Source organism: Ovis canadensis, chromosome 11 (assembly GCF_042477335.2).
Source record: "Ovis canadensis isolate MfBH-ARS-UI-01 breed Bighorn chromosome 11, ARS-UI_OviCan_v2, whole genome shotgun sequence".
NCBI lineage: Eukaryota > Metazoa > Chordata > Mammalia > Artiodactyla > Bovidae > Ovis > Ovis canadensis.
In genome coordinates this window covers 64,574,496-64,601,504 of record NC_091255.1, presented here as the reverse complement: position 1 = coordinate 64,601,504, position 27,009 = coordinate 64,574,496, and the positions used below count along the sequence as shown (strand labels likewise).

The 27,009-nt window shown below is 61.6% G+C and overlaps 2 protein-coding genes across 10 annotated transcripts in view; one reads left to right on the top strand and one right to left on the bottom strand.

Annotated features, from left to right (window-relative positions):
- TMEM104 (transmembrane protein 104) overlaps positions 1-6,176 on the top strand; it is a 54,631-nt gene extending 48,455 nt beyond the window's left edge. For all 3 annotated transcript variants that reach the window (XM_069543976.1, XM_069543978.1, XM_069543977.1), the window contains exon 10: positions 3,686-6,176. In XM_069543976.1, the coding sequence (XP_069400077.1) occupies positions 3,686-4,446 (761 nt within the window). In that variant the 3' untranslated portion in view covers positions 4,447-6,176. The remainder of the gene's footprint in view (positions 1-3,685) is intronic.
- Positions 6,177-9,755: 3,579 nt separating this feature from the next.
- GRIN2C (glutamate ionotropic receptor NMDA type subunit 2C) lies at positions 9,756-26,198 on the bottom strand. 7 transcript variants are annotated; one of them, XM_069543968.1, is made up of 14 exons: positions 26,118-26,198; positions 23,631-23,761; positions 20,380-20,793; positions 17,706-18,304; positions 17,264-17,378; positions 16,076-16,287; positions 15,766-15,931; positions 15,322-15,475; positions 14,891-15,016; positions 14,304-14,533; positions 13,800-13,960; positions 13,126-13,313; positions 11,849-12,081; positions 9,756-11,270 (listed from the first exon to the last, which is right to left on the bottom strand). In XM_069543968.1, exons 3-14 carry the CDS (start codon positions 20,776-20,778, stop codon positions 10,170-10,172), a joined length of 3,684 nt encoding a protein of 1,227 aa, XP_069400069.1. In that variant the 5' UTR covers positions 20,779-20,793; positions 23,631-23,761; positions 26,118-26,198; the 3' UTR covers positions 9,756-10,169. The 7 variants fall into 7 exon arrangements, with proteins under 7 accessions (XP_069400069.1, XP_069400075.1, XP_069400073.1 ...); XM_069543974.1 differs by having other exon boundaries at positions 14,304-14,395; XM_069543972.1 differs by having other exon boundaries at positions 15,322-15,463.
- Between the last annotated feature and the right edge of the window lie 811 nt (positions 26,199-27,009).

Here is a 27,009-nt window from a genome sequence, read left to right as displayed (position 1 = left end):
AGCTGTCTGCTCAGGGCTCAGGATCTGTACAGATTAGGACCTGCCTTCCGCTCCTATCTGTCTCTCTGCCTTGTCTCTCTCCCTCTCCCTGTCCCTCCCTCCCGAGGCAGTGCAGGAGCAGCTCAAGGTGGATCAGTACTCTGAGGGTGGAACAGGGCATGGCAGCAAGTGCCGTCCAGGGGCCCTGACCCCGTCCTGCCCCCTTCGGGCTGACCCTCCCCTCCTGCACCATGACAGGGCAGCCCCCCTGGTTCTTCTGAAGGGACTCTGGCGCCTGGCTCCCCTCTGTGAGCCCCAGGTGGTCTTCTCTCCTGGCTTGGACCTCCTGAGACTGGGCTCTCCCCATATCCCCACCGTAGCTCACGTAGCGGTCCTTTCTTTCGTAGTCATTTCTCCCCTGTAAGTTCCACCTGGTGGGCCCCTGGACTGTAGGCCCCAGAAGGACTAGGACTGTTCCTGTTGGCTCAGGACACCATCCGCAGATGCCCAGAGTAGTTACCGGCACAGGGGACCCTCAGGACACCACCGCCAAATGAATGAATGAATGGTCCTGGTGAGCCCTCTGATTCACACAAAACAGGCCCGGTTGTTTTTCCCCCCGGGATGGTGCTGCAGATATTAAAAGAGAAGCCTCCTGACCCCGCTTGTTACCCTGCAGCTGCCCCTTCCGAGGCCGACAGCCGCTCCTCGGGCGACGTGTGTCAGGCCCCCAGCTGCTCCCCCCACCCCCAGGGCTGCCTCCCCAGCAGCCTGGTGTAGGACGAAGGTGGAAGTGGATGGACGAGGACTGCAACCCCAGCCATCACGCAGGCTCTCTGAACGCAGCCTGTGAGGCTCGGAGAGAAGCCCAGCCCGCCATGCGTGCCCTGGGGAACTGCAGGTTCTGCCCGCCCAGACGTCAGGATGCTCACTGCCCCATCCTCTCTCCCACCTTGGCCGCAACCCGGGGGCGCGAGCTGTCCATGGCGGCGCCCGAGCCCTGGGCGTCCCGTCTGTGGTGGCGCCCGAGCCCTGGGCATCTGGTGTACGCTCAGAGCCCTGCTCTCCTGGCCGCATCCGTCGCTCACAGCCTGTCACCCTCGTTTCATCTTGATTTACGATCAGACCCGATGAGTTTTGGGAGCAGCCATCTCCTGGGGACCGGATAATCAATCTAGGAGACAGCTGTTCTCCTAGGGAACTCTGCTCCCCTGCCCGCCGCGGGGGAGGGAAGGGCCCGGAGGGAAGGCGTGTGGTCCCCAGGGCAGGACCAGACGGCTCTGGGGAAGTTGGCCCTCACGCCCTCGGCGCCATGACCCCACAAGATCAGAGCCACCCATCAGGACTGAGCAGGTAGCTTGTTCTGAAGTCAGCAAGCCGGTTTCTGCTTGTGTTTCTTACTAGTCTTGGAGATTTAGAGCTGAGGAGGAAAATGAGTAGAGACGCGCCAGCCAGACTCCTAGCTGGAGGGAGCAGGGATAGGCTCACGTCCAAACAGCCAGCTTCTCCTGCCTCCTGCACGCCCACCAGACCCAGAGCCCCTCGGCCAAGTTCAACAGAGCTCTGGAGGGGTTGCCACGTGCCTCTCTCACAGCACGTGCCAGCCTCGGCCTGGGCCAGGGGTAGTGCCAGTTCACCACCAGACACTCAGGTGGGGGCAGGGCAGGACTGAGCTCCTGCCTTGTAGCAGCTGCCCTCTTGGCCTTGGCCCTGCCTCAGGTGGCCGACCTCTGCTAGCAGAACTGTCCGCTGCAGCCTCTTGACCAGCTAAGCACCAGGCGGGCCCAGGGCCAGCTGTAGCCACCCTAGCCACTCAGCTCTGCTCTGTAACCCTCTCTGGCCCAGGGCAGACTCCCTGCCTAGTTGCTTCAGTTGCGTCCGACTCTTTGTGACCCCATGGACTGTAGCCCACCAGGCTCCCCTGTCCATGGGATTCTCCAGGCAAGAATGCTGGAGTGAGTTAGCATGCCCTCCTCCAGGGGAACCTTCCCAACTCAGGGATCGAACCCATGTTTTTGTGGCTCTTGCATTGCAGGAGGATTCTTTACCACTCAGCCACCGGGGAAGCCCAAGACTCCCTGGCTCCACCTCCACCCTGTCCAGCCTTTCCCCTGGGTCCCCCCCACCCCCTGCCATCATATCCTGCCCCAGTGCACTTCCTGGATGTGGCTCTCCTACACAGATCTCTGACCCGCCTCCCCAGCCTGCACCCACCCCGAGAAAACAGACGAGCCAGACCACTGGGGTCTCAGGTGGCCCCGAGGGGGGAACTGGGTCGCCGCTTCCCCTTGACTGATGAGCACTGGAAGGACCTTGGTCATGGGGCCCCCAGAATCAGGAGCAGCAGGGACGTGTGTGGCTGAGAGCCTCAGAAACAAATCATCGTCTTTATTGGCAATTTCCACGGCCTGTTTCCTGGCTCCCCTCCTCCCGACTAGTGCCCGGCAGCGTCGGCAGCTCCGATTAAAAGTAATAGATGACAGTTCCATCCGTCCTGCTCCCAAGTGTCACTGTGGGCAGACGGCAGTCTGGCTTCCCGGGTGTCCTCGGAGAAAGGGCTCCCTTCTGGGGAGCGGACGGTGTGACCTGGCCTGAAGGGCACAGTGGGGAGACCCCCAGCCTCCCACCTGGGAGGACCCCCAAGCCTGCGACGGCCTGGCAGGCAGGAGCCATGTGGCCGGCAGCCCGGCTCTTCAGCCACTGTCCCTTCACCTCACTTGCATCACTGCCCAAGAAATGTCAGGTGTCACGGTGGGCTTTACCTGAGTCGTGGGGGCCCAGGCTGGAGGGGCTGCCAGGTCTGGTCTGAGCAGAAACAGCAGGGGTGTGTGGACCCTGGCACTGGAGACAGGAATGCCGTGGGTCTCTGGGTATGCAGAGCGCCTAGCAGTGGCCGTTCTGGGAACTCTGGATAACAGATTCGGGAAGCCAGAGACTTGGCGTCCACAGGATCAGCAAGTGCGTCTGTCTTCCAGGCGCTGATGTTCAGGAGCACCGGCTCGTGGTATCAGGGCCGCTGTAAGAGTGCAGCCAGCCCGGAGCTCTGTCTGCTCTCAACAGTCCCCGATCCCTTTCCCTTTCTGCAGCACACCGAGGGCAGAGTCCTTCCTGTCCCCTTCCTGTCCAGGAGAACAGAGCCGCACAGCCTCGGCCTCTAGCCTTGGCCTCAGCTCCTGCAGCTTTGGCCCCCAGTGCCATTTCTTGCCTCGAGTGACTCGGTCCCGTCCTCCACCCAAGGCCGCCATCCTCCGTGGCCCCCGCCCAGGAGGATGGCTCCTCCCAAGGGCTCCATGCCCTCCACCACCCCCCTCAATCCTCAGACAACCCAGTCTTTAAACCAAAGGGAGAAGAGCGACCAGCACCCTGCTCCAGGCCTGCCGGTGCCAGGAGGCTTGCAGGAAACCCCTACCCCCAGAGCCCTGGGCCGTAGGGAGCCTGCACTCCTCCAAGGGGACAGCCTGCGGCTACTCCACTGATCGCCCTCCTGCTGTGCCCAGCAACCCTACACACACACACACACACACACACTCTCCTGTACAGCAGCCACCGCTGGCCTGCCCTCAAGGACGACTCTCCCAGCCTTGGGAATCTTAATGCGCTTTCTCTCGGGGCTCGGGTCCTGCGGTTGCCGCCCCCAGACCCGAGACAGGGCCCGGGCGCGGCTGCCCCTCCTCCCTGCCTTTCTGACCGCGGTCCTGTCTTGCAGCCTTCGCCATCATGATCGTGCTGGCCCTGGTGCGCATTGCGCACGGGCGTGGGGAGGGGCGCCCACCGCTGGCCGACCTCTCGGGTGTCCGGAACCTGCTGGGCGTGTGCGTCTACTCCTTCATGTGCCAGCACTCCCTGCCGTCACTCCTCACCCCCGTCTCCTCCAAGCGCCACCTCACGCGCCTGGTCTTCCTGGACTACGTGCTCATCCTGGCGTTCTACGGACTCCTCTCCTTCACCGCCATCTTCTGCTTCCGTGGCGACAGCCTGCTGGACATGTACACGCTCAACTTCGCGCGCTGCGACGTGGTGGGCCTGGCCGCCGTGCGCTTCTTCCTGGGCCTCTTCCCCGTCTTCACCATCAGCACCAACTTCCCCATCATCGCCGTGACCCTCCGCAACAACTGGAAGACGCTCTTCCACCGCGAGGGGGGCACGTACCCCTGGGTGGTGGACCGCGTGGTGTTCCCCACCATCACCCTGCTGCCCCCCGTGCTGGTGGCCTTCTGCACCCACGACCTGGAGTCCCTGGTGGGCATCACGGGGGCCTACGCAGGCACAGGCATCCAGTACGTCATCCCGGCCTTCCTGGTGTACCTCTGCCGCAAGGACACCCAGCTGGCCTTCGGCTACGGGACCGTCAACAAGCACAGGTCCCCCTTCCGCCACACCTTCTGGGTGGGCTTTGTGCTGCTCTGGGCTTTCTCCTGCTTCTTCTTTGTCACCGCCAACATCGTCCTCAGCGAGACCAAGCTCTGACAGCAGGAGGTGTCTGGTGACGAGAGGGGTAGGGGGCCCCACTGGCAGAGCCCAGAGCTCGTTGCCTCCCTGGGCACAGCGGGGCAGGCAAGACCCAGGCTCTTGGAGGGGACCTCGTCCCCACCCAGGATTCCACACAGCCTGCACCTCGCTGAGGTCACTCTCCTCCAGGTCCTCTTGCCTGGCGCTGCCCCTGGCCAGCCGAGCCCCACAGCAGGGCCATGTGGCTGCTCTGAGGTTCTAGTCTGGTTACTGGAATCGAGTCCTCTGCTTTGGAACGGTGGAAACGCAGCGCTGGCACTGCCACTGTTTATACCAGACTCATGTCCCCCTAGCCTCCCTCCCAGCCCCCGCCCCTCGCATCTTTGGCAAATCCGCTCCACCAGGGCAATCCCAAAGCCCTCCTGTCCTCCCCACTGGGCCTGGCAGGGCTCGCCTTTCCGCCAGGGCTGGAGGTGCCAAGCACCTCTCCTAGGGGAGCGCCAGGCCAGCCAGTGACAAGGACTGGATGTGCTAATTGGTCCCAGGGGCCCCAGACCAGAGCAGTGAGGGCCACTCGGAGGGCACTAACATCTCTCCTGGGCTCCTGAGTCCATGATGACCCCGGAGCAGCGGGTGGAAGCAGCCATTTTCTCGTAGACACAGCAGCCCACACATCCCTGGAAGGGATCCTTGGGCCTTCTGCAGTGCCTGGGTTGGGGGGGCAGGGGCCAGCGTACAAGGGGCACTGGAGTGACCCCCGGCTGTCACCACCGTGGCTGGGAGCACCCCAGCATGTAGCCCATGGTTCCCACCCTGTAAGAGATTGGGCCTGCTCCCCAATGACCCTGCCACCACTCCAACACTAACAGGGGCTCCCTTTTGAGCCGGGCTGTGGGTATGGACCAACATCCATGCTCTCCATGCCCCTTGGGCGCCGTGGGGTGAAATTTAGGCCCGCTCACCCTTCCCATGGAAGGAGGGCCAGTTTCCCGGCACCTCACCAGCTCCACATGGTACCCCCCGCCCCATACACGTAATCATGCATGCACCTGCTGGGCCAGCCTCCCTGGGAGACATGGGTGACTCGAATGAACTGCATTTTCAATGTGCCTTCTCCTGCTTCAGGACCTGGGGGCTCCTCCTGGCCCTCCTTGGCGAGCCCCCGGCCCTGGGCCTAATCCTCCTGTCCTGAAGCCCAGAGCAGTGGACAGGAGCAGCCTCTGGGGTGGGGTCCCTGTCTCTCCGTTCTTTGATCTCAGTGCCTTGCTCGGCTCTCCAGGGAATCCCAGCAGCCTGCTCCCCGCCCCCTCCACCCCCGTGCATCTCAACTGTGTTCAAACTTTGGACAGAGCGTGGCTGCCAGGTCTTCTGAGGCCCACAGTGGTCTCGTGGAGGGGGACACAGGCTTTGCAAGAACACCGGGTGTCTGCGGGTGGTCCCAGCCCTCCCCTGGGGCCCCCGGGGTAGTCCCCGGCCTGTGAGAGTCCAGTGTCTCAATCGGCCACGACCTGCTTTCTCACTCTTGTCATGCATCTTCCGTCCTAACAGCTCGTCCAACGCACTGTTATCCTCCATCCTCCTGGAAAGATACCCCTTCCCCGTTTGCCGTCGCAGCTGCCTCCCAGGAGGCCTTGCAGGGTGGGCGGAGCCGGGGTGTGTCCACCCCCTTGGGGCTGGGACCCTCCCTGGGGCTGCCCAGCTGTTTTGCTGAAAAGTCAATTAAAACGTCTGTGCTTACCCTTCTCCAATTACATTTTCCTCTTGCTTAAGGACAAAGCGAATCAAACCATCCTGCCGCCTCAGGCTCCAAACCAAATTTTGGACACAAATTTATTAGTGTTGTAAAGCCAGGTTGATTTATGTGGCAATCTGGAGCTGACAGCCGCAGAGTCCGGCGGCCACGTTCCGCTCTGCCTCCCAGCCGAGCAGCCACAGTCCCGGAAATAAGTGGCCCGAGGTGTCCACGTCACTGATAGCAAACCAGGGCGCCTCACCCCCGCCGGTCTGGGCTCCTTTGCTCCTTGCTGTTTGCCTAACTTCTGTGCTGCTGGAGGTCAGATGGGGTCAGCGTCCTCTCTGCTGCTGATAGCCCCAGGGGACGGGGGCCTAGGGCCTAACAGCTGGCCGGTCCCCAGGTGCTGACCTTGCCCGTCCAGCACGTTCAGCTGTGTTGACACCCACTTAGGGAGGTGGGCAAGTAGGGTGATGGCGTCTAGTCTACAGACAAACCTGGGGTCGGTGGTGGGGAAGCTAGAAAAGGATGCCAGCCCAACCTGGCTCGGGTCCAAGTTGTCGCTGCAGAGGAGGCCCCAACCTGCTGCTATTCACCTGTCCTGCCTGCCCCAGACTGGCCCTGAGGGCAGGCCAGGTCAAGGTGGGAGTCAGCCTACTCTGTCTGTTCCCCGCAAAAGTGCTGAGCCTCGTGCCAGGAGCTCCTGGCTGTGCCCTCACCTGAGGCCAGAGAGGCGGCTGCGGGCTTACAGATGGGGCATATGGCGGATGACAGGCCAGGAGGCACTGCCAAGTGGTGGGAGGTGGGCAGCAGGCACCTTGCCAGGCCCTCAGCCACACAGCTGTTCTTGCCAAAATGGGGGTGGGAGCAGCCTCAGCAACAGGCAGAGGCCAAAGGCAGGATGGGGGAGGGCAGGGGCAGCCCCCCACCTCCCGGGAGAGAGCCGGCAGTGTGTATGGGCCAGTGAAGGCTGAAACCATGCCTTTTGAGAGACCCCCACCTCTGATCAGGGCTGACACCTGGCCTTCTGCAGCCAGGATCCAGAGCTGCAGGTGGGAGCTGTACGATCCCGCCTCCCCAGGGCCTGGGCTCGTGGTGTAGACTGCAGAGAGGGGGAAGTGACGTCTCCTGAGTGCCTGGTGTGTCCCAGGCATGGCGCTGGCACTCTCCATGTGGACCTTAGCGGCATAACTTGCAGGCTAAGAGTGGAGACCGAGAAATCGGACCTGCCACTTGGAGGCAGCACCCCCCAAGCTCTCTGCTCCTGTCTTTTGTACCTGTATCCCTGACCTGTATGGGAGCTCAAGTCCTGAAGTGCTCAGAAAGCTCTTCCGGTGTACTGCCGACCAGTTCCCTTGTCCTCACCAGACATACTGCACGTGTAGCCATGTCCCTCTAGACTCATCAAAGACCCCTGGTCTGGGTCCTCAGGCACCTAGTTGGTTTCATAGCCACCTAGTGAGTCGAGTGTCTTGTTCACAGTTGCCTGCCACGATTCAGAAACAGGAAATGCACTTGAATTCTTTAGGGCTTTGGGGAGGGGGTAGTCTCTGGCTCCCCAACTTCCCCTGCAAACTGAAGGGCAGCCTACCCCCTTCACAGCCCCAGACTCAGCCCAAGCTGGGGAGTTCTGGAGCCAAGACGGAACCGAAGCTCCGGTATCCTGACCGAAGCCATCTTGCCCACCCCTGTCTAAGCTCTGTGTCCCCTTCCCCACACCTGGGCCCCAGGAAAGAGGAGCCGTAGAGGATGAGCCCCTCAGTAAAGACAGAGGAAGAAACGCAGTGGCCAGGCCAGCAGGAGGGAGCAGAGTGAGAAGGCGGGAAGCGTCTGCAGCTGAGATGCGACCAACTGCCTCCCTCCCCCTGTGTCCCGTCAAAAGCACAGCATTTGGGTGTCTGGGTTCAGCCAGCTGTTTGCTCCCCAGTCACGCCCTGCTTTACGACGACTGAACATAACCATGGCCTCGCTGCACTCACCCACACAGCTGGCTCCCTGAGCCCCTGCCAGGCTTTCTGCCCTCCCCTTGATCACGCAGAGGGGCAGCAGGCATCTGAACCTGCAGAAGGCACTCTTCCTGCCCCCACTCCCCCCTAAGACTCGCTTCTCCCCAGAATACATTCCTAGAGAAGGAGCCAGGCAGCCAGGAACCTGGCCCTGGGCATGGGAAGGGCCCCTCCTTAGAGCCAGCCAGCAGCAGGCTCAGCCCCACATGTGGTTCTTAATTATCTTTCCAGTTCTTGGTTATTAATGATCTTGGACAGGGAGCGGAGAGCAGCTTGGACCTCGAAACCCCTCCCAGCCTCACCTACTGCAGCCTGCTCAGATCCAGGGGCTGGTGGCCAATGGTTAACCCTCTCACCTCCAGAGGCTGTGTCCTAGCACTCACTCAGACCCACCTGTTGTGGAACTCCCAGATTCTGGATCTGAATCTGAAAATCCATGGGGCAGAGAAAGTGAAACTGACTTTGGATGGGAGCCCCCTAAACTGGTGGTGGTCAGGCACTCCAGCTGGGAATGGAGGGTATTAGAAATTTCCCCCACTCTACTATTTCAGCTGCTCTTACCCCTAAAGCCAAACAAAAAAAGAATTTTTTTTCCACTTTTCATGGCTCCAGTGCCAGGCGGTAGACTATTTGGAGACTCGTGAGGGAACCCAGCCTCCTGGAAGCCAGCGAGGAGGAGTGGTGAGGGTAAGAACACGGGGCAGCGGCTGCACATGGCGCTGCTGGCCTCCTCCCTACGACACAGAGTTAGTTTCTGCCCTGCTTCACCCTAATTGTCAGGACAGAAAGGCCTCAGGCTTCACATGCTCACAGTCAGAAAAGCTTTGCTGGCACCAGTGTTTGCAGAATGGATGAAGAAGGAATTCTGGCTTCAGTCATTGTGGGGCTAAATGTAATCACAGATGTGAACGCACTGCAAACGGTACTCAAGAGCCATCTTTTTAGATGGGTCACAGCCAATGACATGAGGCAGAGGAAGGACGTGGGGCTGGGAGCCCCAGAGCGAGGACAAAGCACTGAGATGTGGGACAGACTCTCTGACCTGGGGGTCCTCCCAGCCCCAGGAGTCCTGGCACCAGCGAAGCTGAGCTGTGCCTGGCCCCAGAAGCCCACCCGGGCCAGGCTTCCAGAACCAGCAGGCAGTCTGAGCCCAGCACAGCCACCGTGGAGTGAATACCGCTGGCCAGGAAATCCCAGCAGGCTCCCCGGACAGACCTCCCTCCACCATCGGCACCATGACATTGTCGGGCTCCCATCGGGGCCCCTGACAGAGCCTGGCACCCACAGCGCCCTGGCGTGAGCCCTTGTTTTCAAGGACACTGGAGGATGAAGCCATCCCTCAACCACCAGAGCCCCCTGCTGAGCACATTTGTCACTTCTGGCACCAGGGTGGGAGGGAGCTGACACTGAAAACCAAGTGGCTTCTACCCAGTCTTCGCTCAGCCTCACTTCCTGGGTACTCCCATCAAAGGAGCTGCCCACCTGCTGTAGGCAGGCATCTCACCTGGGATACTCCCATGATACTTCTGTCACCTAAAGGCTGCCGTGTGCCCCACTCCAGGGATGCAGAATGAGGCAGTCAGGGCCAGTGGGTTGTAAAAGGTTGGTTTAATGTCCCAGTACTTGGAGAAAAGAAACTCCAGCCAGATGGAACAAGAAACACGAAAGCCCTGCCCCAACCCCAAGTTCCAGCTTACACGCCTCCCACAGCAAGCCCCCAGCAGCAAGGACCAGGGACCGGCTCACAGCAGGGGAGGGAGACCCCGCTGCTCTCCGCGTGACTCCAGGCCAGGTGGGAAGGGATTTGCATAAGAAGGTAGCAGGAGCCCAACCCACAGCAGGACTGCAGCCGCTGAGGTCACCGAGCTGACCATGAAGATATCATCTGTCACTCGGTTGGATTTCAAGACAGAAGCCAAGAAAGCCGGAGACCACCTGCCCGCTAACTGCTGGCAGCGCCAGGCAGAGGATCCAGCTGAACAGGAACCAGAGGACCTGAGCCCTCACACTTCTGACTCCAAGCTGGAGATCCGCCTCCAGGTGCAAGGCCGTGGAAAGCCGTGGGTCCCACAGGCCGCCCTGCTGACCCCTTCCAGTTCCCCACTGTCGCTGTATTCTGGGCTCCGCCCCAGGGTCCTGTCCCTGTGCCCCGGAGGCCCCCAGGCCCTGGGGAGCCAGGCGCCGTGGGCGGCACAGGGTGGGAGGTGAGAGCAGACAAGCCCCCAGCAGAGCGGCAGGTGGGCATGGGTGTGGAGGCAGGCGTGCTGTCTGTGCGGCCAGGCTGGGGGCCCGGCCCACAGCCCCTCCTGGCAGGCCTCGCGGTAAGAGGGCAGCCGCATGGACTGTGCCGGTATCAAGCGCCCGCAGGCCGGGCGGGCACACCGGGCGGGCCCGGAACTGGGCCGAGTGAAGGCTTCAGCCACCGAGCTGGGCAGAGACGCGTGGCGCGGGCGTGATCCCCGGGCCCAGGCCGCGCGCAGGAGGGCCTCCCGCCGAGCCAGCTGCTCCGGCCCGAGCAGCGGCAGGTCCTCGGGCTCCGGGGGCTCCGGGAAAAGCGGCAGGAAGGGGCGTCCGGACCGGTCGGCGCGAGGGAAGGAGCTGCAGTGGCCGCGCTCGGGCGACAGGGGACGCTCCGGGCGCGCACGCCGCTCGGAGGCCGAGAAGAGCCGTCCGCGGGGCCCGGGCCGCAGCGGCCACCGCGCCTCCCAGGCCCGCCGGCCCAACGGCCGGGAGACGTCGGGGAGGGCGGGCCGGGGCGTCGGGGGGCGGCCCGAGGGCTGTGCAGCCCTGCGCCCCAGAGCAGCGCGCCCCCCGCCCGGCGGCCTCCAGCCCGTGGGGCTCGGCTCGCGGGGAGGACCCGGGGTGGGCGGCCGCGGGCCGGGGCAGGCGGGCGGCGGGGGCGCCGGGCGGCCGCCGCCCCAGCTCTCGATGGTGCGCGTGGCGCGGTCCAGGGAGCTGCTCACCCCTGCCGTGGTCACCATGTCGCGCGCCGCCTGCAGCATCTTGAGCACGCTGGCCTGGGCCGAGCCGGCGGTGAGGTCGGGGCTGGGCGGGCGCGCGGGGCTGGCCAGGCTCTGCACGCCGCTGAAGCAGCTGTAGATGCCCTGGGCGGAGGGAGGGGACAGACACGCCGTGAGCCGGGCCCTGCCCTCCAGGACCGCCCCCACCCCGTGCGCCCCTCGCCCAGGTGGGATCCATCAACTCAGGCATCTCTCAGTCCCAAGAAGAAGCTAACATTTGTTGCAGCTGCTGCTAAGTCCCTTCAGTCGTGTCCTACTCTGTGTGACCCCATAGACAGCAGCCCACCAGGCTCCCCCGTCCCTGGGATTCTCCAGGCAAGAACACTGGAGTGGGGTGCCACTGCCTTCTCCCTAACATTTGTTAGGCGCCTCTTATGTCCCACTGGGAGCATTTACAGAGGAGCTCTGAGGCACCAAGAGATGAACTCCATCTCCTAAACTCACACAGCATGTAAATGGCAGTGAGGACTCGGACCCGGGTCAGCCTGGCTCCAGAGTCCTGCCCTGCCTGTTCGAGAAGGGCTCTGCTTCTCATCTGCTGCGTGATGCTGGCAGGCCATGTCACCTCTCCAGACCTCAGTTTTTACATCTGTAAACAGGGCCAGGGGCCAGCTAGGTTGGTGCCCCTACAGCTGGGGCCTGGCTAGGGGGTGGGCACCCACCCTGCTGAAGGCCAGCAGGAAGTCCAGCTGGGACGTGTTGGGCACGGAGTGGCGCAGCTTCCAGTAGACCAGGTGCTCCCAGGCGAAGACCAGCAGGGCCAGCCCCATGGCCACAAGCAGCATGTAGAAGACGCCTGCCATGTTGTCAATGTCCAGCTTGCTGCTCATCACCTCGTTCTTCTCATTCTGGCAGATCCCCGAGAGCCACACGGTCTCCAGCTTCTGGGTCTCCCCTGGGGGCGGAGGGGTGCACACGTGGCTCAGGGAGGACCCTTCCAGCACTCACCTACGCCTGCAGTGAGGAGGGGCCTGGGGCCAGGGTACCACCCACCTGTAGGACTACACAGGGATCCAGCCTTATGGAGAGGATGAGGGGAGGGGAGCAGAGTGGGAGCTAGGGGGCAATGCCAGCCTCTGACACGCTCACCTCCCACATGCCCAGTAAAGGCTTGTTGACTGGGTAAATGTTATCAATCATTTATTCATCAAAGACTTATTGATCACCTGCATGCCAGGCATGGCACTGGGCACACAGAGACAGAAGACCTAGGCCCCCGGGGAGGCTGCAACCACCTTCACTGGTATCACTCACATTACTCTGCAGCACTGATGGAAAGCCAGTTTATCTAACTGGGACTCGAAATTCAAAGCTCTCTCTGGGTCTCAGAGCAGCCCAGCTGGGCCACTCACGGGTGTGAGGTCTCGGTGCCAAGGCCAGCCTGGGCTGGGGCTCTGGGATTAGGCTGGCTCTTGGCACCACCCCCAGGTCCTCTCAAGATGGAAATGGAGAAAATTCCCTGACTGTCCAGTGCTTCCACTGCAGGGGGCACAGGTTCAGTCCCTGGTCAGGGAACTAAGATCTCACATGTCCCAAGGTACAGCCAAAATAAATTAATAAATAAAAGATAGCTGTTGTTAAAAAAAAAAAAAAAGATGGAAATGGAGGGGAGGGGTCTTGGGAAAAAGTAAAGGAGTTCAGACACCCCACCCCACCCCCCGCTGTGTGGCCTGAGCTCCCTCCTTCAAGGACTCCCCAACTATTTCCTGCTCCCTCCTGGCCAACTCATCCCTCCCCAGTCTCCCTCCAGTGTTCCTAATGCCCCCACCCAACTACTGTGCCAACCTCCCACCCCCAGAGCCTCTCTCCCTGCCCGCAGGTGCTGGGCACTCAGAGAACAGCAGTGGAGATGCTAACCAGCCACCAGGCAGCTGTCCCAGCCACGGGCTTTCTCACCCACGTGGGACTCACCCCGGCCCCCACCAAAGGCTGCACCCACCATCTCCCAGGAACTGTAGGAGCGCCAGGTCTATGGCCCGCTTCCAGTGGGAGTCCTTCTGCATGGCGATGCCATAGCCAGTGGTGGCAAAGACCTTGCCAGAGCCGATGGTGACCAGCTTGCAGCCCTCGTCCTTGCCCGCCATGTAGTTGAGGACAGCGGCATCATAGATGAAGGCGTCCAGCTTCCTGGGGGACAGGCTGAGCCCTCAGGCCGGCAATCAAGCAAGGTGAGGGGCACCGAACCGGGGGCCTGGTGGGGATCTGGGCCATGAGAGCCCACAGGCCACCACCCAGGGGGAAGGGGATGGGCAGAGCCTTCTCCTCCCTGGGGTCCTGGATGCAAAGAAGCCCCCTCCCTGGGGCTTGGGAACCCCACCTCCCTCCTCTTCAGAGAGGCCAGGGGGCTCTCTGCCCCCGGAGGACACGCCCTCTCTGCCTTCCGGGCCCCTAAAGACCCTAAGAAGGTCATAACCAACACTTGGGGGCAAGGCTGAACCCTGGTCAGTACCATAGCTGCACCCCTGGGCTCTGGTGGGTGTCCATTTTTGACTCACTCTGCCCCTCCCCAGGAGTCCTACCAGGCAACCCAGCCTCACCGTCCCCACCTTGGGTCTCTCGGGGAGACACATGGGTAAAGACAGTCAGAGGGTGGGTGCAGGACTGCAGACCCACCCCATCTTGAGGCTGGTCAGCGCGTCCTCCACCGAGCGCTGGTTGAACTTGACCATGTGGGTGTGCATGTCGCGGTAGTTGCTGCGGATGTTCCGCTCCGTGCTGCCGTTGGGCACCGTGCCAAAGCGGAAGGGCGGGTACTGATCCTGTGGCCGCTGGAACTGCAGGCAGAGGGCAGCTCTCCGCATTCCTAACCCACCCCCAACCCAATCCCCGCAGCCTGGACTCGCACAGGAATGGCAGAACTGTCTTAGAGACTGATTGCACCAGGCCTGTGTCTTACAAACAAGGACACAGAGGCCAGGACAAGGAAAGATGCACTCAAGACATACTACGTGGGCTTAAGCCATTTCTCCCCTCCCCAGGCTCCCTGGCTTCTTCCTGCACCTGCCTCCAGTTCAGATTCCGCTGACTCCATCTGTCCTGTGTCCCACCCAAGGCCTGCCCCTGCCTGCCCGCGGCATCCTCCACCCCGCCACCCTCCAACAGCAGGGGCTTCAGAACCTTCTTATCGCTGAGTCCAGACACGGTGTCGATGTACTGCTCCTGGATCATGAAGGCGGCCAGGTTGGCGGTGTAGCTGGCGAGGAAGATGACTGCAAAGAAGGCCCACACCAGCACCATGATCTTGCTGGTGGTGCCCCGGGGGTTCTCAATGGGCACCGAGTTGTTGAAGACCAGCGCCCAGAGCAGCCACACAGACTTGCCAATGGTGAAGGACGGGCCCCCAGACCCTGGGGGCGAGAGGGCAGATGCTGGGGTTCCTCTTGCCCAGCACAGAGGGCATCAGGTCCAGCCCACCTGAGTCCATGGCTCCTGTCTCCACTAACCCCATCCCTGGCATTCCCCACCCCAGAGCACATCAACTCACTTTGCTTCTCCCTCTCATGTATCTGATGGGTCCCCTGCCTGTTGTCTGAAGGCCAGGAACCCCCACTAGGGGATATTCTCTGAAAGGCTCCCCTCCCCCCACCCCACTGCCCCATCCTCTCACTCTAGCCTCCCCCACCCCCTCCACCCAAAGCCCTGAGCCCACCTCTCTGGGAAGCTCCAAGCCTGCTCCCTCCTCCCAGGCCCGAGTGGGAGCTTACTCTTGCCGCTGGTGAGGTTCTGGTTGTAGCTGACGGGACTGAAGTACTCGAACACGAAGACAGTGATGGCCACGACCGTGAGGCACATGACGAACATCATGACCCACACGGCAGGGCTGTAGGGCTCTGGGAACAGAGGGAGGCGGCTCAAAGGAGGCCTGGGTGCAGGCAGGTGGGTCCACGTGGTCACCAGCCCCTTGGACGGAGCAGAGGGGTCTCTGACTCTCAGAGCAGTGGAGCCCCAGGGGAGACACCCCTCCTAGGGAGACCAGGCTCCCCAGCAAGCCTTGGTCTCCCCTCTCCATCTGCTCTGGGACAGGGTCCTATCACCCAGTGCTTGCCCTCCAAGGGCCCACCCCAGGCTCCACACATCCACTTGGGGGTCCCTCTGCACCACCCTCGCCGCCCCCCGCCCCGGCCCTGAGCCACACCCAGGAAGGCCGATGGGGAGACAGTGCCGTTGCTGCGGGCCACCATCACGCTGATGCCCGTCTCCACGAAGGGCACAGAGAAGTCCACAATCTCAGAGCGCTCCTCGTTGATGGTGAGGGAGCCGATGGCCATGTCCGCCCGCTTGTAGTACACCTGAGGGTCAGGCCCAGATGGGAGGAGGGGCTCCCGCTCCCCTCCTGGCCCCCCTGCCGGCACCCTCCACCCGAGTCCTCAGAGCTCCATCCCCGGAGTCATCACTGGTGTCAATACGGTCCCCGTGCCAGCTCGGACACCCATGGGAGCTGGGCCTGGGTCTCACCCCAGCGGAGCCCCAGCCAGGAGGAAACACCTAAGGGACCATCTGGGGTGGGGGGCCAACGGATGTCAGGGTGGTGGGGAGGGAGGCAGGCAGGTGGGCTCAGGCGGCCTGGGGACGGGCCTACCTCCCCGATCATGCCGTTCCACACACCGCGCACCCTCTTGCCATGCTTGCCGTTGGTCACCAGGTACAGGTCGTAGGAGAACTTGACCACCTTGGCCAGCTTCTTGAGGATGTCGATGCAGAAGCCCTTACAGCAAAGCTTGGTGTAGGGGGCCGCGTCACCGCTGCTGCCGCCAAGACCACTGGGGTCAGAGCCAGCGGCTCTCTCAGCCTGGCGTGCAGACCCCGCCCCCACTCCCGAGCATAAGACACACACTTGCCCGCCGTCACTCAGCTCACATCGCCCCGCCCACCCCCGTGTTCTGGCGGACCTGAAGGTGTGGTTGCTCTGCCGGCGGCAGGGCACAGTGTTGGGCACGCAGCCGCCTGTGCCAGGGTCGGGGCTCTCCACGATGACAAAGGGTCGCTCCTCCAGCGTGGCCACCGTCAGGTGCCGGCTGTCCACCACGGGCTGCAGGGAGGCGCTGTAGCGAGGCCACACGGGGTACTTCATGTGCAGGACGCCATGGTCCCAGCGCCCCACCTGCAGAGGGTGACCAGCCTCAGCCTGGGACCTTCAGCCCTACTACGCCCATCCTGTAGGTACGGCTTCTGTGGGGTGGGAGGGGCATGCCAGGACCAAGAATCCCACCACCACTCCTAGGATCACATGGGACAGGCCAGAGCAGGGCCTGGGGCAAGAGAGTTTGGAGTACAGGAGAGTCAGGGCAAAGGGCTGGGCACGCCCAGAAGGGAAGACCTCGCTGCAGCCTCCGCGGCCTCTGTTCCCCACACTCTCCAGTCCAGCTTCCACACTGCTGCTGGCCCAGGGAGTCTTCCTAAAGCCCAGACCTGAGCCTGTCTCTCCACACTCATTCCCAGGACCCTCACACAAAGTCCTTAGCCCAGCACTCAATACCCTTCACACTTAGGTTCAACTTCTCTCCATCACCCCAACCTTCTTCCCCAGTCTCCACACCCCTGAACACATCGATTAAAAATGCTCCACATCCTTCTTCCCCTTGGTCTATACGAGACTAGCATCCCTTCTGGGTGGGCTCCTACTCAACCGTCTATAGCCCAGACCAAATGTCCCAACTTCTGAGAAGACTTCTCCAATTTCCTCCTTTGAAGGCAGAATCAATATCTGCCCCTCCTCTCTACTCCCATAATGCTTTGCAAACCTTCTTTCATAAGCAAAGATCTCCCCAAAGTCTATTTGTTTCCATCCATTTAGCCAACACAGCTGTGAGTTACTCCTCCAAGGGCAGGACTGTGCAATAAGAGTGCTTAATAAGTTTTATAGTGGCGGGAGGCCGGGGTGGTGTGGGAGCCCAGAGCAGAGGTGCCTCACCCACCCTGGGGGACCTGGAAGGCTTCTCAGTGGAGATGTTTCAGCTGAGACCTGAAGGATGAGGGGCCGGATAAGGGGCAGATGGGACTCTCTGCTCAGCTGTGGGGCAAGGAGGGGGGACACAATGAAAGGATACCGAGGGCCCCTGGGCTCACCCCCTTCTCACCATCTCCCAAAGGCGGTGCCGGTTGAGGGCAATCACCACCATGGTGGGCTGGACCAGGTACCCACCAGGGCTGAAGGAAAAGTCCCGGCCCTCCCAGGTGACATTTAGTAGGTGCCTGCGAGGAGGGGAGAAGCCAGTGTCCCCTGAGCCCTGCCTGCAGCCCAGCCCAGAGCACCCTCCCCCGACTCCTGCCTCATCACCACCCCCAGCAGGCAGCATTTGTGTATTTCCTGCTCTGTCTCCTTACGCTGACCCCTGAGGTCCTCACCACACTCTCACACTCCACTCTTTTCTCAGATGAAGAAACTAAGGCCCAGGGAGGTGAGGTCACTCGGCCCCAGGTCACGCAGCTAGTGGGAGGTGTCACAGGCAAGCCCAAACTCCCTGCCACCACGGGCCTTGAAGCACCCACCTCAAGCCCATGCCCTGGGCAGATGCCTACCTGTAGAAGGCCTCCCGGGCAGGACTGAGGGGCCCGGGGTGGGCGCGGCAGTCCGCAGCCGGGCCGGGCAGGGCACCGTGCTGGCGCCGGTAGCCATGGGCGCCCAGGGCCAGGATAGCCACGCCGTCTCGGACCTTCTGGCGCAGGCTGAGGCGCCAGCTCTCGGTGACGACGCTGATGAGGCCCACGGGGAAGGCGGCAGGGGGCGTGTCGGTGCTGCCCAGGGCCAGGCTGGGCACCAGCCACACGTGCCCGGGCCCCACCAGGCCAGCCTGCGCCGCCTCGGCGAAGAGCACCTCGGCCTCCTCGCGCGAGCAGTAGGCCACCAGCACCGGGGCGTCGAGCTGGCGCAGCAGACGCTGGGTGTGCTGGCGCGCCCCGCCGGGGCCCAGCTCCAGCGTGAGCACGTCCAGCAGCCGCCAACTCAGGTAGCTGGCGTCGGTGACAGCGCGCACGCCCTCAAGGAAGAGAGCGTGGCCGGGGTGCAGACTGGTGATTACGGCGAAGGCGCTCCAATCATACTCCTCCAGCACCTTGAACAGCACTTGCAGCTGCTGCTCCAGGGACACGCCCAGCTGCAGGAAGGCGGAGCCCGACTCCTGCCGGGCGGGGGCGGGGCCTGAGCGGGGGCGTGGCCGGCCTGCCCCGCCCCTTGGTTAACCCCACCCCGCGTCTCGGCATCGGAAGATGCTGGGCGTCCCGGGGGCCCCTGTTCCTGCTATGCCCTTCATCCCTCCCCCCGGTCCCGCGCGTGGTTCCCAGCCCCTGCTGCCCATGAAAACCCCCTGGAGATCATTTTTTAAACCTTGCTGCCTGATCAAGTCTGGACCGCAGACTGGCAGCAGCAGCGTCACCTGGGCGCTTGTAGGAAATGTAAATTCTCTGGGGCAATGCACATCTGCTAGGTCAAATTCTCTAAGGATGGCGCCCAGGGATCTGTATTTCAGCAAACGCTTCAATGACTCTTGAGCCCACCAGTCCCAGCCAGCTGAATGGGCCTCTCAGAAACGGCACACTGGGCGTCTGTATTTTTCTACAGCACTGTGAGAGTGGAGAGTCACCCGTGCTGAGAGATAATGTCAAGCCCAGAGGCAACTGGGAAAGCTCCAACCTCTACGGAGCCCTGGCGATGAGAAAGTTCCTCCTCTCCCCTGCGTTGGCCACCACAAAGCACCCAGGCCTGCCAAATCTAGCCTGGACTTAGGGCAGTCCTCTCCAAGCTGTGAGCTCCCTGCTGCCACTCCACCCCACCACGACTTCACCACACTGCGACTGTCCCAGTCTTTTAAAAAAGCAACTCCATGAAAACCCTATAAGACAGGCAAACCAGTTCCTTCAACAAACAAATTTACAAGGAAAAGAGAGAGAGACGGGAGAGAAGACTTGAGCGGAGACGGGAAAGTCGCACCAACCAATCGCCACGCAGGACGCTAGTTTGGCTCCTGCTTCAAGTCAACAGATTTTACCATACACGTTTATGAGACAATGGGGGAAGATTTGAACACTGCCTGGATGTGTTTTGCTGTTAAGGGATTTTTATTGTTTTTTAGATGGGATGATGTATGGTGGTTTTATTATTTTGTAAAGTCCTATCGTCTAGAGTTGTGTACTGAGGTATTTATGGATGAGATAAATATTGCATCTGGGTTTTGCTTCAAAATAATACAGAAGAAGGGAAAGTGAGTGGGGGAAAGGATAAGGCATGGTCGGCCTGGGTGGGATAGGGGTTACCTGGGATCATTAAACTCTTCTATTTTTATGTATGCTCAAAACTCCCCATAATAAAAATATAAGCATAAAAGACGGCAAATAGATCAGTCTCTCCCCTCAACACCTTCAGCTCCTCTCTTTCTTAGGGTGAAACCCAAATGTCTTCCCATGTGGTCGGGACCTCACCTCCCTCCCCAGGCTTCTCTTGTTCCTTAAACACTCTGCTCCTTCTTGCCTCCGAGCAGCTGCACTACTGTGAACTGCCTGGAACTGTCCCCTTGGCCTAGGACTCTCACTCCCACTCCACCCCCCCTCCACACACACTACTTGTCAACCCCTCTCATCCTCCAGGGCTCAGTTTAGGTGTCACTTCTTAAGAGACCTTCTTCTCTGACAAGCCCCAGACTCAGAAGGGGCCCTATTGAACTCCTCTGTGGCATCCCCTGTTTGTTCTTCCAGAGGCTGATCCCAGCTGGGACTGCAGGTGAACGTGTGTTTAGATCTCTCTCCCCCCAAGACAGACAGCGAGGGCTTGCCTCCCCCAGGTCTCAGACAGTGAGACCCCACAAGTTCTAGCCTGCAGGCGAGCTACTTCAGATCCCATGCCCAGCCTGGCCCTTCAAGCTGGGGTCTGGAGCCTGACCAAGGGAGGTCAGAAAAACAGGCAGAAGGCGAGCCAGGGCTGTCTCAGAACCAGAGGTGGGTTTTCCACCTGCCTACCCCTCATCCAGTCACAAATGTGAAAGCAGCTCAGAAAGTTTATCTTCCAGAACATAGAATCATCATTCCCACAGCCTTCCCCTCCCTCACGCATGTCTCTCTCAGTCCCAGCATCCTTGCTGGGCCCACCCAATCCCACCTTCCCAGGACCCAAGCATCTCCCTGTCCCAGACTCAGCCCACACTCCCAGCCCCAGCCTGGCTCCAAGCTCAAGGGATGGGAAGACATGACTTTGAACAGGCACCTTGGGGGTGAGGACCACAGCAGAGCCCCCACTGATGCTGAGGATTGGCACATGGGTCTGGGAGGAGATGAAGTCCAGGATCTGGGCCACGGCCTCGGTGCCCACGTTGTCCTCAAAGACGATGCCATGGACCCGGGCAGCCCCCAGGAGCCCGCAGATCTGGGTGAGGAGACTGCTGGGGTTCGTGTTGTTGACGCCCACGGTCAGCGGCTGGATCTCCAGGGGTAAGTCCAGGAAGCTCTGGGGGGTGAGGCGGGTACGGGCCTGGGCCTGCGGGGACCCCGAGCTGCCAAACACCACGGCCACCGTCACAGTCTGCTCTCCCTGCCCAGGGCCCAGCCCTGCCCAGGCCCCGAGGAGTGAGGTAAGCAGCAGGGCTGGGCCCAGGGCCACCCCCATGTCCACTGGAGAGTCCTGCGGAGAGAGCAGGGTAGGCACAGGCAGGGAGGCGGAGGCGTGGAGAAAAAACAAGAAGGACAGAGAGGAGGCGAAAGCCAGAGTCAGAGGGACAGACATCCAGAGGACGAAAGAGAAGAGGGAGGAGCCTCCCTCCACATAGAGAGGAGGACAGACACAGACAGACACAGAGAAAGAGGCAGAGAGGTTAGCTGAGGGTCCATGTGCAGCCTGGAGACTGGGGTCTGGGCAGAACGTGGCCTGGACAGGTATTCATGACTTCCCTTCTGCTGTTGGGGTCTGCCCCCAGTGAGGTACACATCAAATGCTAATCTGGTACCAAGTGCATGGGTTTGAGTCAAGGAGACCTGAGTTCAAGTTCAGTTCTGCCACTCACTGACTGTGTGATCTTGGGGAAGTTGCTTGGCCTCTCTGAGCCATGATTTCTTGCCGGCAATAATCACAGGACTACTTCACAGCAGTGAGAGGGCTACCCACTGTTATCAGCATCCTTATTTTCTAGGTGACAGCTCCATATTGAAACACACACACACACACACACATTCTGCATCCTAAGTTGAATCTAACATCCCTGAGGACCCTGCTCTGTGTAACCCTGCCTGGCACAAAGCCCCCTCCTCCTGGGCTCCAGACATCCCTACCCTTCCTTCCGTGGCCTCAATTAGTAGCAGCTCCTCCGCAGCAGGAGTGTGACCCCACTCAGTTTTTCAGGGCTTGGGGTCACCAGCAATCCCCATGGTATCTCACATGTGAGTTGCCTCCCTGGGCCGTCGCTGGTGTGAGGGGTTTTTTAAACCTACCCCAAGGGCCTGATGTGTGTCCTCATGAAACAAGCATCACTGCTTTGGGTTAGGACCAACAGCCATACTGGTGAGTGGTGCCCAGCGAGGCAGCTCTCCCTCCCAGCTGGCTGTCAGCCACAGCTTTGCCACCCTTTCCATTTCCATCACTTCCCCGATGAAACTTCTGAACGGGAGAGGGCCAAAGGGTGACCGGGCTGGGCCAGGCTTCATTTCAGAATGAGGAGACAGGATTTTTGGCAGGGGAGGGAATACTGTACTTGCTTTTGTGCCCTTGAAATCTCCCCCTGTGTAGGGTTTCCCAGTACACTGAGAATGTCAGCCCAGAGGGACTTCCCTTGTGGTCCAGTAGCTAAGATTCTACGCTCCCAAAGCAGGGGACCAGTTCGATCCCTGGTCGGGGAACTAGATCCCACATGCCACGACTAGGAGTTCGCATGCAGCAACTAAAGATCCTGAATGCTGCAACAAAGATCAAAGACCCCAAGTGTCACAACTAAGACCCAGCACAGCCGAATAAATAAATAAAATGAATGTCAGTGTGATTCTAGGGTAGGGACATAAGCCCACCGTGTTCACTGCTACCTTCAATCAGAGGTTTCTAACCACACCAGCAAAGGACACTGTCACGCTCCTTTCTCCTCCTGCAAGCTCTCTGTGCTCAGCTGCCCATCCCTGGGAAGCCTGAAGCCTCCCCTACTTCTGCCTCCCAGCTCTGAGTTCCGGGCCTGTGCTGTCAAATATAGCAGGCACCAGTCATGTGCAATTATCAGGCCCTTAAATGAGGCTCATCCCCATGGAGGTATGCCGTAGGTGTAAAATACACACGGGATAGCAAAAACTCCTTATTATAAAAAGAAAATATCTCATTAATATCTTTATATTGATCACACGTTGAAGGAATATTTTAGATACATTGATTCAGACACAATATAGTGTTAGAATTCATTTCACTTCTTTTTCCTTTTTTCTAATGTGCCTACATGTGGCTCTCATTTTGGTTCTTTCCAGCCACGTGACTGTAGATGAAGGACCCAGGTCCTCCCTCTGCTCCGAAGGGGCAGCGCCCCCAGAGACTCTCTCAGATGGGAAGGTGTCCTCCAGGGCTGGAACTGGCGAGGAGAGGAAGCTGGGGCAGGTCTTGCCTCCCCCAGGAGTGACCACACAATGCCTGTGCATGGAGGGAGCCCGGTCAAGGCAGTCCCCAAGCTTCAAAGAGCAATGGGAAAGGCTTCCTAGTTGGCACAGTGGTCAAGAATGTGCCTGCCAGTGCAGGAGACACAAGAGACATGGGTTTGATCTCTGGGTCAGGAAGATCCCCTGGAGGAGGAAATGACAACTCACTCCAGTATTCTTGCCTAGAGAATCCCATGGCCAGAGGAGCCCAGTGGGCTACAGTCCATGGGGTCTCAAAGAGCCAGACAGAACTGAGCAACTGAGCTCACGTGCATGGCTGATTCCCTTCGGAGTACAGCAGAAACTAACACAACATTGTAAAGCAATTATCTCCTAATTAAAAATAAATTTAAGAAACTTTTTTTTTAAAAAGAGCAATGGGCAGATTCCAAGAGTCTCAGGCTCCACAGTCTCACCACCACAGAGCATCCAGCCTCCCCAGCAAGTCAGGAAGGTCAGACCTGAGCCCCAGCCCGACCCCATCTCCCACGTGTCTCCCCCTGGCCTCCCACCTCTCCACCTCCCATCCAGCCACACCCTACCTGCCCCCCTGGCCAAAAAAAAAGTCCTCTGGCCGCTGCACCCCTCCTCAGACAGCACAGCTGCTCCCTGGTGCCCACACATGAAGCCTGGACACCCTGGTCCCACGGACAGAGCCCAACACACCCTGACCAGCCTCCCCTCCGTGGGCCTCCTCCTCCCTTCAGTCTGGGGGCAGCCCCCAGTGCCCTCACTTCCAGGCTTGCTCCCTCGGGCTGCAATGGCCTCTTCCCTTTGCCTCTCTCGTCTACAGGACAAACTCCAGAACTTTCAGAGCCCCAGGTAAATTCCTCTTCCTCAGAGCCCCTGCCTCAGTACCTCGCAGCTGCGGACGCACAGGTGGGGACACAGAGAGTCTGGGTCTGGTCCCAAGCCGCTGCCCTTCCTCACCACCACCTCCAGTTGGGGAGCTCCGGCTATGATTCTGGGACGGCTCCTGTCACGACGCCCTGTAGCAGCAACGTGCCCACTTCAGGATGCCCCCACCTCGGGCCCTGGACTGTTGCCTTCCAGACCTCTGCCCACCCACTTGCGGGTCCACACCTTTCGCAAAGGGGCTGTTAATATTTAATGAACACTCGGACCCCCCACAAACGCCGGGGGAGGGAGGCAATGGTCGGTCTTCTGAGACACTCAGCATCACCTTGAACGGCGGGAACACCTCCGCCTGCTTAGAGCTCTTCTCTCTCTTCCTCTGCTCCCCCAATCCCAGGCAGGCTCCCCGTACACAGACGTGCACACACTCTGCCACGCCAGATATCTGAGGGCCGTCCCCACCCCAGGCCGGGAGCCTGGGTCCCCGGAGTCAGCCCCACCCACCAACCGCTCCGCTTCCCGGAGGAGCCTAGGGACCCCAGCTGCGCGGCCCGTCTGGATTCGCGCCCACCGGGTGAGCGACCTCGGCTCTGCCGTCGGGTTTCCCTGCCTCCCTTCTGCCGAGTGCCAGAGGAGAACCCGGACGCCAGGGGAGAAGACCACCCCTCCCCCTTGCCCCCACTGTCGCGGACACCGAGGTCTCCCTCCTGCAAGACTAACTCCCCCCACCCCCTACCCTCGCCGCTGATTCCACTCGGACCCCCAGGGGAATCTCTTACACTCGGGCTGTGAAGTTCGGGGTATTTTTAGGCCAGCGATAAATAATTCATAGGGAACGTGGCATCAGGCTCCCCCCGCGGGAGAAAGGGGCGCGAGCGGCGAGAGCCACCGTCACCCGCGGCTCAAGGACACTTGCGATGCGGCGGCGGCGGCTCCGGACGCCGGGACCCGCGCCACGCCTCCTGGCGGCCAAACTGGGCACCACGCACCCCGCGCCCCCCGCCTCGCCGCTGCCCTCTGCGGACCTCCCCGGCTCCTAGGTCCTCATCCCAGCTGGCCCCAAGCTGGATCGTGCCCCAAGCCCCGCGGGTGGGGAGCGCCGAGCTCACCTGGCAAGTGGGGCCAGGCGAGCAGGTGTGGGCGCCGTACCAGCTCAATCCTGCCCTAGGGCAGATTCGGGAGTCAGGTTCCAGGTCTACTCGGCCCCTTTCACGTTAGTACTCGAATTCCTCATACCGCGTTTAGGAACAGTTTGGAAGCTGACTGGCGCAGCCAGAAACTAGACGGGCTCTGAGACACAGCAGGCCATCCCCACCCCGCAAATTCCCTTCCTCAATTTCGGGGATGAAGCCAGGGCGGTGCGCTTTGGAGGGCTGGGGACCAAGCCCGAAGTCCCTCCGGGGGAGCAGGGCTAGGACCACTAGGGTGAGCGTCAGGGCCCGGCAGGAATTCCCCCTTCGCTCACCCGGCAGGACCTTTCCATAGCTCGTGGGATGCACCCTTGGGGATGGTCTGGCCGCTGGGTGACTTTACCTTCTCATGGCCCTGGCCCTGCCCTCCTAGGCCTAGGCGTGAACCACTTTCTGCAGCAGGAGGCTTGCGGCTCCCCTTCCCCGCCGTCGGGGATCCTGGTCGAAGCCCGGGGAAATCAGAGTAACGCGCTGGTGCGACCGCCAAGGCCTAGCGGCACGGGGGCGCACGTGGGGTGGAGGGCTCTCGCCTCTCCCAAGTCTTCTTAGCCCACCCTTCGTCTCCCAGCCTCGAGCCTGACTGGGTCCGCCAGGCGCGGGGCCAGCGTTTGGGGAGATCCCACCACCCCGTAAAGCCCACGCTGGTTCCCTGAGGTCAGAGGAGGGAGGTTGCACCGAAGGAAAAGCTGGAAGGGGAGGACCTGGCGGGGGGCCGGGGGTGGTGACGGGGCGGGAATGCGAGGGCAGATCCTCGGCCGACCTCCCAGGAGCAGGCGGCCGGCTGCTGGAGCCACCGACAGCCCCTTTGGTCCTCTTTGCTCCGCGCCCTCTCCAGCCCCCTTCGCTCTGGCTCAGCTCAGCCACAGCTCCAGCTCCCCAAGCCCCGCCCGGCTTCCCGCAGCAACAGTTGCGGGGCTCCTAGCCCCGACTCCTGCGTCCCCGCACCGCCCCCTCCCCAGCGGTGCCGCGGCGCCTGGCGAAAACGGGGGCCGGAGTGCTCGGTGACCCGGGAGACGAACGTCTTGGGCGCCTCTTCCGCGTCCTTCCCTCGCGTCCGCCGCGCGCGCCTGGCCCCTCAGCCTCTCTCCCACACCTCGTCCCCGCCCGCCTGAGTCTGAACCCCCAGGCCGGGTGCCCCAGGTCCCGGACCCCCAGCTCCACCCCCCTCGGGCTCCGAACGCCCGCCAGACTCTCCCCGGTGCCCCGCGTCTGTCCCCGCCGTCCTTCCCCGCGAGGCGCCGGAGCCCAGCCCCGAGTTGGCGGCGAAGTTGGCGCCCCCCGCTCGCCGCCCACCACTCACCGGGGGGAAGGGGCGCTGAGCCCGCGCCCAGAGCCCGCGCCGGCCGCCTCCCGCGCGGTGCGAGTCCCGGCGACTCCGCTCCGCGCGCTGGCGCGCTCTGTCCTAGCTTGGCGGGCGCCTGGGCAGGGGCGCCTGCGGGGCCGGTGCCCGTGGCGCTGCCTGCCGGGCTGGGGCCGGGCCCGCCCCCGCCCCCCGCGCCCCTCCGGTGGCCCACTCGGCGCCGGGTTCCGTCCCGGGCTGGGCGGCGCGCCGCGCCTCCGGCTCCCAGGGCTCACCAGCCGGCTGTGTCGGAGCACTGGCCGCCGCCGCCGCCGCCGCCCGCGCGGGCCCGCCCCACCGGGGCCCGCCGCCTCCGCCCCGCCCCGGCCGGCCCACCCCGCCGGCGTGTCCCTTCTCCCCGTGTCCCCAGACCCCACGGACTCGGAGAAAACAGGCCGCCCGCAGCCCTGGGTTCGAGCCCCAGGCTCACTAGGTGTGTGACCTTGGGCCGGTTAATTTCGAGGATTCAACCCCAGTCTGTAAAGTGAGGCTGGCAGCTTGGGGGGCTGGTAAAAAGATGATGAACACGCTAGGGACACCGGGGTGCTATTTTTCAAAGACCTGTCTATCCAGCTGGAAAGCAACAAGGCGGGGAGGCGTTGGGAATGAGAGAGGGGGGACCCGGGCCAGTCCGAGGGGCCACAGGGACACGCAGGCAAAGCGGCCCCCCCGGCGCCCTGGCTCCCACTTTTTGTCTTGCACTTGGTTGTGCTGGAGACAAACCAGGACGGGGACCCGACAGGAGGGCGAGCAGAGCAGGCAGGCTGGGGTCACAGAGTGCCTGCAGGGCGGGCAGAAGGCAGGCCGACCACAGCAGAAGGGCCAAGCTGGGAAGACTGGTGGGCGCCAGGCG

Excerpts from the sequence above, each read along its gene's own strand:
- GRIN2C (XM_069543968.1), bottom strand. The coding sequence starts at position 20,778 with ATGGGGGTGGCCCTGGGCCCAGCCCTGCTGCTTACCTCACTCCTCGGG. Across the intron at positions 17,379-17,705 it reads GCCCGGGAGGCCTTCTACAG|GCACCTACTAAATGTCACCT; the intron begins GTAGGCATCTGC and ends CCCTCCTCGCAG. Across the intron at positions 13,961-14,303 it reads CTGGACTCAGCGATAAGAAG|TTCCAGCGGCCACAGGATCA; the intron begins GTTCTGAAGCCC and ends CTCTGCCTGCAG.